At 44.4% G+C, this 12247-nt stretch overlaps 1 protein-coding gene across 1 annotated transcript in view; it reads left to right on the top strand.

Moving 5' to 3' along the window:
• The window catches only part of SORCS2 (sortilin related VPS10 domain containing receptor 2), a gene marked incomplete at its 5' end in the record, with an annotated part of 143908 nt that overhangs the window by 73754 nt on the left and 57907 nt on the right, over positions 1 to 12247 (top strand). Inside the window, 5 exons of the mRNA XM_082234236.1 lie at positions 2094 to 2158; positions 3595 to 3713; positions 5069 to 5158; positions 7168 to 7347; positions 8242 to 8388. Of these exons, the coding sequence (XP_082090362.1) occupies positions 2094 to 2158; positions 3595 to 3713; positions 5069 to 5158; positions 7168 to 7347; positions 8242 to 8388 (601 nt within the window). The remainder of the gene's footprint in view (positions 1 to 2093; positions 2159 to 3594; positions 3714 to 5068; positions 5159 to 7167; positions 7348 to 8241; positions 8389 to 12247) is intronic.

Here is a 12247-nt window from a genome sequence, read left to right as displayed (position 1 = left end):
CCCATAAATTAAACATACTCTGTTGTGAAGATCAAGTTATTTTCTTTTTCTCCAAGTAAGTGCCAGAAGACATTAGCCTTTCATGCTAATTAGAGCAGACTGCTTATTCAGTACACTTTTTTATATATATAAAAATAATCCCCAATAGAACAGTATGTAGCAGCAACAACAACATCTATTGAGCTGGTTGTTTTATTGTACTTATGAATAATGCTGTTTTGACTGGATGATCAAGCAGTGGTTTACTTGTCAATCAACACTGCGAATAATAAATCTTGACTCCATTTATGTGTTTGGGTAAGCTCAACGTTAGCTTGGTGCAGAAGGACAAATGGGAGAAAATTCTCTAGGGCCATCTGTGATGTTAGTGAGGGTTTTAGGTTGTTATTCAAAGGATGACATTTATGAAATCTCTTGGATCAGATACAAAAGAGTGAATGCCCTGTGGGAGGGGGGTAATTAGAAAATAATAATTACACAGATATGACAGATTCTGTCTGGTTAGAAAGCTTCATTTGTGCAGCATGAATTTAGAAGAGTTTACAAGAACTAAATCTGCACAAGAACTGAATTTGCTCACACTGCTAGGATTCAAGTGTTGACTAGAGGCAGGAAAAAGTTGGCCAGAGTCTCTTAAGGGTTGTTTTGGGTATAATACAGCCTTGGTGGCTAAATGTGGGTTTTGGAGGCAACCCAATTATCCAACAAAGCCTGCTGCATGAAATGGGGACAAATGGTCCCACCACAAAAATGGTATTTTAGATTTTTCTTTAACACCCTTAGTTTCCTCAAGACTTTAGGGAGGATTGTATGTACATCTATTAACTTGATATGCTATTGAATTTGTTTGTTTGTTTGTTTGTTTGTTTATTAAAATTAGTTAACTTCCCATTAGAAATACCCACAATGGTATGCAAGAGTGAAAAAATAGGTATACAAAGAAATAAGAAATGAGACAGCCTACGAACACCCAGACAGGAATAACAAAAGCAGAGCATCATAACTAAAAGCAGACTCCCCATGTTCAAATAAGAACTCAAAAAATTGTAGAATAGAAACAATTAGTTTGTTTCCAATGCTGCCATTCTGCTCATGCACCAGACTTCTGCTCACCCACCAGTGCTTCCCCCTACTCTTCTTTCCCCCATAACGCCCTCAGAATCTGCTCCAGATGTTTTGCAGGGGGGAGGGGGAGCAGAGGAGAGAAAGGGCAAGTCCTGTTGTAGAACTGAAATGCTTCTCATGAAGCACTGGATGCAACCTGCTGCCTGGCAGGCTTCTCTAGGAAAACTTCCTTGCTGCAGATCTACCCCGACAAAGAGAGCAGAAGCTTTCCAGACAATTCTCCATAAGGCGGACTGAGCCAAGGGCATTGAGAGCTTTAGACATCGTATTCAGCACATTGATTTGAATTTTGTAATGGTTACACTTTCTGAAAATAATCAGACATGACTATTAGAAATAATGGTGTGTTGCTTTCAAATTTATTTCCCGCTTTTGTTACTTTGAAAACAAATGCAATTACTTTTTAGAAAAGGAAGGATTATGTAGAAAGGAAAGAATAAGTGTCATGAAGAGAAGGCCACCAACAAGCTTTATTTCAGAGCCTATTTCTTTTCCGCTGAGGTTCAGCTTCCACTAACACCTGCGCTGTTTGTCTTGCTATCTGCTATGATTGACACCAGCAGTTAATTATGTCCTAGTGAAGGGATGGGGCTTGACAGCCCTGAACTGCCTGTGTATTATAGGGGAATGCATATTTTTGCTTGTGTGCACTATGGGAATGTATGTGTTGCTTGCATGTAACCTACAGTGGAGTTTTAGGGATACTCTGGACTCCTATTTTTGTGTTTTTGACCTTTTGCATTTTTTGAGATATTATACTTAAAAATCAGGAGGCAGAAAAAATGATGTCTTGCTTGATGTTGTGAGCAGTTGCATATAAATCCTTCTGTTTACCTGCTGCCCTGAGCTCCTTGGGGAGGAAGGGCAGGGCATAAATATAAGTAAGTAAGTAAGTAAGTAAGTAAGTAAGTAAGTACCCAAGGTCTATAGCTGTCCTGAGATAAGCTTTGGTTTCATTATGCTCCCAGGGCAGTTGATGGAGTTGATGAAGACCCTAATTTGGTTCACATGGAAGTCCAAGATCCCAGAGGAGGTAGGCATTGGGGAGGTGATCCCCATTTCCTGCTTTCTTTTATTTAGAAACACACTTTTCATATATCATAAATTTGTTTTACTTATATGTATTCAGCAGGACCATTTTATCTCTCTTGCCTTGCTACTGCAATGGCTGGATGACCTGTCATTGTCATTGTGAACCTGCATTGATGGTTGCGGCTTTTCAGATGAGATAAGTCAAATACTTGGCTGCAGACGTACTAGCTCACATGGCAAATATATATAGTGTGAGGCACAGAGTTTACAGTGCAGGCCTTCTTTGTACACAACTACAGGTGAGGATACGCAAATGAAAATTAGGCTGATGGAGGTTTCAACCAAGCAGTCCAGCCCAGCAAAGATGAGCTCCATTAAGTATACTAACGTTGCCAGCCACCCAAGAGGTGTGCAAGACCTCTTTGTTAGGAATGTTTCTACATTACTGTAATGTAGAACTATAGGATGAATTTTAAGTTCTTTTTGAGTTAAAGTCAAGCCACCATACCCTGCTTCATTGAAAAGGCTATAAAGATGGCGATCTGGTCTTGCTTTTAATAATGAACATGTAATCCTAATTTTGAGTGAATGCTGAGCTAAGGTCAAGTTCATGTGCTGAAATAATATGTGGGTAGTGTCCTTCTTGGGCTATTTGGAGACCTGAGAAAGAGTTGCTTCCTTCTACCAGTGCTTAGAACAATGAGTTCAAGCATAATATGCTTCAGGAGCTGACTGCCCCCTCACCCATTGCTCCAAGAAAGGAAGAGTGGCCTTCCACTGCTGCTACTCAGTACCAACCACCTCCAGAAGATGTAGGCCATACTACACATAATGCTAATCCAGGCTCAGTACTACAACTGGGGAGGTAATTTTAACCTTTCTGGAGCTTCTGTGATCAGCAAAAATCCCCTGGCCACCAGGCTACTATTTGCATTGTGAGGGAAGTCTTCATTGGTGGGAGATTCCCACCCTATGCAAATGGCAGCCATGAGTGTGTCTGGTTTCTCTAGTCTGTACAGCAGGGAAAGGGTTTGAGTCTACTGACCCTTTTAGTCCTGAGGACACACCACAGCTTCTACTTGCATTTGTAAAAAAGATCCACCCAGCTTAAAGTTATGCGATTCAGTGTCATGGGTAGTTTGCCTCACAACTGGCAAACTGCTTTAAAAGGAGAAAAGCAGCTGTCAAAGAAGTCAGGCAGCAAAGCAGCTCTAATGGGCTCCCATCCATCCCCCAGAATCCCTGACTTCTGAAGGAGGACCCCCACCCACAGTTATATATCACTAGCTTCTGGGGGATAGATTTGTTGGGCAAACCTTTTGTGGCATGTGCATTTTCACAATAGGTCAACTGCTTCAGGAAAAGAATGTTAGCAGTTTAAAATAGCGCATCTGTTATTTATTTGCATGGTGCCTAAATGTTTCCTGCCCTCTCTAGGCTTTCGCTACATGGCTTGTCAAATTCAGAACTGTTCAGATAAAACACCGAGAGCCCTCTTCATTGATAGCATTGACAAAAACTCATTGACAGTGCAGGATGACTACATATTCCTTCAGGTAATGCCACTCATGGAAGGTAAGTTACAAAAGTTTTAATGCAACCCTTAGCATATTTGCTCCCACAGCGTGGGGCTTACTGGCCAGAAATTTTTGGTTCGTAGCCTACGTGACATAAGGACCATCAGAACCAAAACGGAAATTTATTACAAGGAACATCTTTTAAATGGCCACATAACCCATTATGTTTCTTTGAAGATCTATGACAGGCAAAAGTGCTAATACGTCAACATGCAGCTTCTTTGGCCCCTTTTATAAGGTCTTCAGTCAAGGGGTCACTTGCAGTTGATGAGAGGTCCCTGCATTGCCTGTTGCACCAGCCTCCAAAATAAGGCTTTTCCAGGTTAGGGACAAGGTAACAAAGGGTGGAAGACATGGGGGGACGGGACACACACAAGAGTAGCAATTTGAGTCAGGCCAAGCTAGGATGGGGTTTGAACCAAGTTGACCTGGTGTCAGGGTTGGTTCAGATGCAGGTCAGCGCTCAAGATCCAGAGACAAGCAGAAGTGTTAGCTCTTTATTCAAGAAAACAGCATACCAGGCAGCAATGCCCACAAACAAGATTGGCCCCCATGAAACAGTTGCCAGGACTGAAGGTCTTTGCCTTCTACTTCTCACTACGTCTCCCCACCAGCTGATGTCTCCCAAGCAGCCTTAACCTATGTTGGGGAGGGGCCACCTGTGCTTGTTGTTATGCAAACGCTAAGCTCTCCTTGGCCTTGGAGATTGGGGGGGGGGGAGCTTACTATAGTAGGAAAGACAAGCTCTGTGGATGCGACTGCAGCCTCTGGCCCCTCCTCCTCTGCTCCGCATCCTGAGTCTGCATTGCTTTCTTTGCTCTCACTCAAGCCTGTTGCTTCTGCAGCCTCCAACCCTTCTGCTCCGCTTCATCCTCTGACTTGTCCACCCTCTGGGCTCTAAGCCTTCCTTCTCAGAGCCCTAGTGGGCCTCCCTAGTGGACTCCCCAGCTGGTGCCTCCCACCACGCCTCTTCATCCAGCTAGTCCCTGATATTTGAGGCCTCCTTCAAGTGGAGCAATTCACATTTCAAGTCCCCACTTTTGAAAAGTCACTGCCTCTCTACTCAGCAGGTCAAATTTCATATGGAAAGGAGAATTTGTCTTCAGAGAGTGAGAGTCTCTTTTGAGGCCACCAAGTGAATTCATGGTGGAAGCAAGATTTGAACTGAGAGCTTCTTGATTTGTACCTCTACACTATACCAGCATTATGTTGAGATGCTATATAGTGACACTGAAATTTCTAGTTTTAATCCTCAGTAATGAACTTTGTTTCTTTAATAGTTAGAAACTGATGATACCCACTATAAAACGGTACCAACCTTTTCTCTTTCACAGACATCATCAGTAAATCAAACAAACTATTATGTGTCTCACCTTCGGAATGAATTTGTACAGATGAAATTGCCAAAGTATGCATTACCTAAGGTAATTATCCACAAAATTCCTGTCCCTTTTCTTAGCCCAAAGTAGATTTTTTCTGTGCTTTGCTAGATTTTCCCACTAATTATTCTGTGCAAATGTTTAAATACAAGTAGCTAGCTCCCTGGTTGCATTCGTTAGGCACATGTGCAATCATTGACATGTGCTTTGTTTTCATCTCTGGAAGGGGGCAGAATGGGTCAGGGCGGGCTTGTACACACACCCTTCTAAAAATTGTCCATTTTAGAGCCAGTTACCTGTCAAATCTCTGGCCAGCCTCATTAAGATTATCTTTTACTGAGCTGCCTGGATGGATGATACAACAGAGTGAAGACACTTTGTATATGTGGACAACCACAGGTGGAGGACATCTCTCACTATTTACTGTACTGCCTACTATACACTGGACCCCAGAGGCAATTTCTCACCCTACCACCCGTACAGGAAAGATGTCTCTCCCCGGCAGAGAAGATCCTATGACTTCTTAGCAATGTACCGGTAAACGTTTCAATGACTCACAAAGTAGCCCTTTTTGCTCTGGCAGCCAAAAAGATCAGAAAGACGACCCTGGACAAAATTAGCATTGACTTGCAAGGGAAACACAGAGATCTAAATAGACACTATTATTTGTGGTGCAGCATCCCTTTACATATATTTATTTTTTATTCAGATTTGTCGTGGCCAATGGCTAGTACAAAAGTTATTTACTTATACACCCCATCGAAGCACTCAGTGTGTCATAACACAACCACCACGCAAACAGGGAGTTGCTTGTAGTTTACTTGCCCCAAACTGATAGTTGTTCCACTTCACCCACAGCCCAACACTGAAATACCCTTATATGAAATTGTGGGAAATGTATCCCCACATTCTCTCTGTGTGTAATAGTCCCCTCAGAGCTTGAGGTCTAGATATCTGGAGGATCACCTACTTCAGTATCAACATGTTGTCCATGCTTTGGGATCTTCTTTGGAAGCCCTTCTCCATGGGCCCCCACTTCCTGAGATGAAGTGGATATAATCTGCAAAGAGGGCCTCCTCAGGTTGTTGCCAGATAGCCTGTTTATCAAACATTAACCCTGCAGGGACATTTGACAACATAGACTATACGTTGAGCATCCATTATTATTTGTATGTGGATGTGTTAGACAATGTTGTGTCAAGCGAGAGTGAGTGATGTTGATACCTGATAGGTTCCAGAGAGGATGCACTGAACTCAGGAACCTATCATGATCAACAGTGACCACGGGCTTAGCTAAGTCTGCCTTTCTCAGTCCTCAGAATTAGATATCCTCAACCATGGCTACAAATTCCGTCTCAGTCCCATACACAAGTTTAGACCTCAGACGGGGCATCGGATGTGTGTGGCAACCATCTATTCTACCACTTCAACCCAAAAGAAGTAGATAGAGGACAGGCAGTTTTGTCCGGAGCATAATTTATTGGTGCTTGTTTCCTGATGAGAGGGGGTCACTACAGTTTAGGGAACCAGCCTTTCAGAGTATTCACTGCCTATGTTAACTGGTACAAGATCAAACTTCTCCTTCATCAACTTGGATTGCCAGGGGCCCAACCTACTTCTGATTCCCTGCAGCTTCACAAGCATTTCTGCATCATTGATTGATGCATATGATGTTTGTGACAAGTCATACCCCCATTCAGTATCCAACATGGGTAACTTGCTGTATAATCACACATGCAATCCCAGCTCCCCCTTTGCAGAGGCTATCATTTCCGTTCTCCTCAGTCCATGTATCTTCCTCAGAGATGTTGCATCTTGTAATCATATGGAAACAACAGAGTCTTATCTATTTTGTATAGCAGATAATGTGCTAGCAGATAAAGCTACATATTCTTTACCCCTCAGTTTTTCTGTTCCAAATAATACATGTGAGATTGGTCTGTGGGGTGAGAATTATAATAGTTTTTTTTCTGGCATCTGGCAAGCGTGAGTTGGTTGTAAATGCTGTCCTGTCTGGTATACATTTTATTTTATATTGATCTTTTCCCCTTCAGGATTTACAAATTATCAGCACTGACGAGAGCCACGTGTTTGTGGCTATCCAGGAATGGTATCAGACAGATACTTACAACCTTTACCAGTCTGACCCACAGGGCGTCTCCTATTCCATTGTGCTAGAGAATGTCAGGAGCACCAAGCAGCCTGAGGAGAATGTGCTAATAGATATTCTGGAGGTAAAAGGCTCTTCATTTACTAGGTCCTCGTTTTGCTGACTCTTCTTGTTCCTTGATCCTTGTTCCTTTGAGTACTTTTGAATCAGAACGGCCGTGTGTGTGAGAGGGGGGGCGGAGAGGAGGGCAGAGAGAGAGAGCGCCTTTGGGGGTTCATGGAGCTCCTCCAACCTGCAGAGGGAGGATTGTTCAGTGTGCAGCCTCTATTTGCACTGGCCTCACGCATGGAGTGCCAGACCTGTTTGTGTCTTTCCGCATGATCTTTTCTAGACATCTGAAATCCTATATGTCTGTAACCCAAAGAATCTTAATTACTAAAAAAAATGGGCATTTGTACTACCCCCCCCTTTCAAAATAAGGGACATGACAAATGCCCCCAAATAGATAAGAGGTCAGAATTTGGTATACAACTAGTCTACTTTTGATTACTAGAACTACATATTTCTGAGGTGCATATTTGACTCTCTCAGAATAAGAGGAAATAATTGCCTCCCAAAGTATTTAAGGTATTTGCACATTATTTAAACAGCTAAAATTTAGTGCCCAATATATCCTGAGCACAGTTTAGCCATAGACAGAAGGACAGATCTCTAGACCCATCCTTTGTCCCTATGCTTAGCGGAATACTCAGTCTTAGGCATGTGAAATACTTATTCTGCATCTGGTACAGTTATCACATGCCCAAATTGGCCCTTGGATTGGAGGGCATGACCATGGATTTCACATTATTTAATCTAAAGAACTTTCAGTGATATAAAAATAAATGGTTATGTAGATAAGCAACTGGCATACTCACTTTTTTGTTACTCAGTAGCAAAATACTGCCATTAAATATATGTTAGAGAAGGCTGTGAATACTGCTTATTAACCTTCCTACATTTTGTGTTTGCAATGTAGATTAGGGGAGTCAAAGGAGTGTTTTTGGCTAATCAAAAAATAGATGGAAAAGTTACCACTCTTATAACATTCAACAAAGGCCGTAACTGGGACTATCTTACACCGCCAGCTGTTGATATGAATGGTAAACCAGTTGACTGCAAACCGGTAAGCATCTCCACCCCTAATTTGTAATGGCAAAAATAGTTATAATATATTACAGGTGTTGGGTTTTTCCCCACCCTAAAATGTTTGTTCAGATTTTCAGGAATTAATCTAAACATTCAGCATAACAATCCAATTTTCCTAGTACCTTTTCAAGTTCCAGATGAAGAATTTCACAGTTTAATGTTCCTCCATGAGACAATTCCCTGCACATAAAATGCTAGAAGGCCAGCCTTGAACTCTTCTCCTGACGTGCAACTTTTCTAGGCACGGTTACATTCCTCAGCCCCCAGGGATGCCGTCTGAAAGGGACCCAGGACAGCAGGAGTTACACCTTGTGGTTCTTCTGCATGTTCAGATTGAGTCTCCAGCTCTGGAATTTACCTGGATTTGGAACAAGTTTTGATTGATCAAATATACAAATCTGAATTAGAATGAGTGAGAAAATAATTTTCAATATCTTTCAAGCAAAACAGTATTTGTTCTTGCATCATATGACCAGGAAATTTGAATATGAAATTTGGATGTGTCTTTCTTCTATAAGCTCAGCGTCCCTTGAGACTATGCAGTTTTTCTTCTTCTACTGCTGTTTCATAGAATTGATGTAAATAAAAAAAAATGAAAAACTGGATTCATGCTGTAACATAAAGCAGCAAAAGTTTAAACTCAACAACCCCATTAATTTTGTTTAAATGGCCAGTCACATACAAATTTTCAGGTCCATTGAGAGCTGTGTTAAAATATTATATTAACTTAGATTTCTGAAAGGTAGCAGTCTCAAATAAAAGAAATCAAGATTTATGTGTTCTGAATCAGTAATAAGAATAATAAAGAAGAAGTATCTGAAGAATTGTGCATGCACACGAAAGCTCATACCAAGAACTAACTTAGTTGGTCTTTAAGGTGCTACTGGAAGGAATTTTTTTATTAAGAATAATAATAATAATAACAACAATAAATTTATTATCTATACCCCTCCCATCTGGCTGGGTTTCCCAGCCACTCTGGGCAGCTCACCATTAGTATTTGTCATTAGGCCAGACTAATTACTACTATTCACTGCTTACATTTGGGCCATATGGGATTGAATTGTTTCTACTTCACTAATTTTCATTTAAAACAAAATAAAACTCCAAAGGGCATGATTTGGCATTTGGGACAAAAGGCGGAACTTGATCACTAAACAGGAGGAAGTGGGGGCTGCCGCGACATGGGCTTCAGCACCAGCCTCTCTTGTATAGGAAATGTATTGTAATGATTTTAGAATCATAGGATCATAGAATTGCAGAGTTGGAAGGGACCCAAGGGTCATCTAGTCGAACCCACTGCAATACAGGAATATCAGCTAAAGCATCCATGACAGATAGCTATCCAACCTCTTGACAGTAATCCATCTAACTTTCCTCCATCCTTTCATCTTCCTTACAATTCAGAGTAAAGGCACCATAATGCATGTAAATATATGTAATTAATTTGCCATCATTCTTTCTCAGCCTTGCCCCTCTGCCTGGAACATGGGAATAATAATACTCATATGGTGGTGATGGTAATTGTAAAGGATAACAGCTCTGAAGCTGCTGCACATTTCCCCCTTTGTATCTTAGCCCTATTAGGGCATTATGGTGATCTGGAAATTCCACATGTGAATCTTGTTCGTGAGGACAAGCACACTATCTGTGACCCCGCCTTGTCCCCCTCCGTTAAGTTGAAGAACGACTGTCTGAAGCAGGGAACCTCCTGTATTTTTGTAGGTTCCCTATGCAATTTGAAAACAGGTTTCCCCCATTACTTGGAGAGCCTACATGAGTAATGTAGCAAGGGGAGCATCTGTGAGCATAGGAGTCTCCCCATTTCAGACCATTCATTCATTCATTTACATTTATATCCCACTTTTTTCTCAAAGGAGCTCAAGGCAGCATACATGGCTCTACCCCAGTGTTTCCCAACCTTTTTGGGGCAAAGGCACACTTGTTTCATGAAAAAAATCTCGAGGCACACCACCATTACAGCCCCGTGACGTCAGCGCGCAGCGTCACGCCGGGAGGGACATGAATTGCTAGCAAATTACATAATCACCTCCTTGAGGGCTGGCTCATCTTCTCCGAAGGCAGAACCCCATTAATTAACAGCACAGACTGACACCATAGCCAAGACGAGGGGGAAAAACCTCAGTCATGCACAGTCATGCACATGTGGGGGCTAAATGAGGACGAAGACCGGGCAGAGAGCAGGGTTCAAATCACCCCACCTGGCCAGGACAATCCCTGGGTGCTCCCTTGGGCCACTCGCCTGACCCACCTCGCAGGGCTGTTGTTGCGAGGATAACACGGGGAGAACCACGCGCGCCCCCGGGAGCTCCTTGGAGGAGAAAGCGGGCGATGAATGCAATGCACAAAATATATGAGAGGCGACCAGGTTTTGCAGGTGAGGGGCCCCCGCCAGCCTCCGCTTCCAACACCCGGCGCAACGACGCCGAAGTTTCCCCCCGGGCTCGGCTCGGGGAGCAGCGCTGCTCCCCCCCGGCTCCCCTTCGCCCTCCCGGCTCTCTCTGCCGCCCACTGGGGACCCCCCTCACCTGCCAAGTCCGGAGCGCCGGTGGAAGTTGCATGCACGCATGCAGGGTGCCGCGTTGCCATTGCATTGCACTGCACTCCATGCAACGCCTGCACGCATGCATTGCCTTGTACGCCCGCCAAGGGGTCTCCCCGCGGTCCGATGCGTCCCCTCCGGCGCGGATGCAGCATTGCAAAAATAAACCCCCCCCCGACGCAGCCCTACCTGGGGGGCAGCCTCCGCCTCCGCCGCTCCGCCTCCGCGGGGATCCCCGGGCTCCATCCTGCCGCTCTCTGCGGGGGCGCAGGCAGGCTGTGTGGGGTCTGCGCGGAAGAGCCCCTGCCTGCCCGGCCGCCGCCGCACTCATTCCATGGCCGGGAGAAGAGTGCTTCAAACAAAACGCCCGGCCCGCCAGGCCACGCTGGGAAACGTAGTTCGCACACCCCGCGCGGGCGCGGAGCCCAAGGGCGAGGGGACTACGGATTCCGGCAGCCCCCGCGCCGGGGACGGAGGGGGAGAGGCCGGGTGCAGGGATGGAGGGACGGGTGGGCGAGCAAGTGAGTGAGTGGCAGCCGCCAAGCCTTGGCCGAGAGCCAGGAAGGGCCTCCCCGGAGGAGGAGGAGGAGGGAGGCGCAGAGCGGGAGGGAGGGAGGGAACCCCAGGGGTCATCTAGTGACGGCGCCCCAATCGAAAATTTGACTTTTTTTTAAAAAAAAAAATCTTTCGCATTTTTTTATTTTTCCCGCGGCACACCAGGCAACATCTCGCGGCACACTAGTGTGCCACGGAACAGTGGTTGGGAAACACTGCTCTACCCCTCCTTGTTTAATCCTCACAATAATAACTCTGTGAGGCAGGTTAGGCTGACTGGCCAACAGTCACCCATTGAGCTTCATGGACAAGTCGAGCCCTGGTCCCTTGCAGGTCACAGTCTGACGTTCTAAGCACAATGCCTCACTGGCTCTCCAGTTCATGGAGGTTGGTGAGGACGGGGGCGAAGGGCAGAGCTAGTGTGCTTGATCCCGCAGGTCCTCTCCTCGCTTATATCACAGAACGCACGAGGAGGACTTTTTTTGCTTTATTTCCCACACTTCCCCCCCTATATGAGGATTGGTTACTGTGTTTTTCTAAACTGTTATGGATTAAGGGATTGTGTTTTGTGCTGAAGAGATGTCATGGAATACTCGTAAGTATTTTATCTATGGAGTCAGCTGCAGAATGTTTCCATCAGTCTGAGTTGATACAGAACACCAGTTTGTTTGGAAATCAGGTTCACACAGACCTTAGAGCAGGGTTGGAGAACCTGAAC

The sequence above is a fragment of the Podarcis vaucheri genome, assembly GCF_965113315.1.
Source record: "Podarcis vaucheri genome assembly, chromosome: 8".
Lineage (NCBI taxonomy): Eukaryota > Metazoa > Chordata > Lepidosauria > Squamata > Lacertidae > Podarcis > Podarcis vaucheri.
The sequence above is the reverse complement of the archived record's forward strand: the minus strand, read 5'-3'. Positions and strand labels throughout refer to the sequence as shown.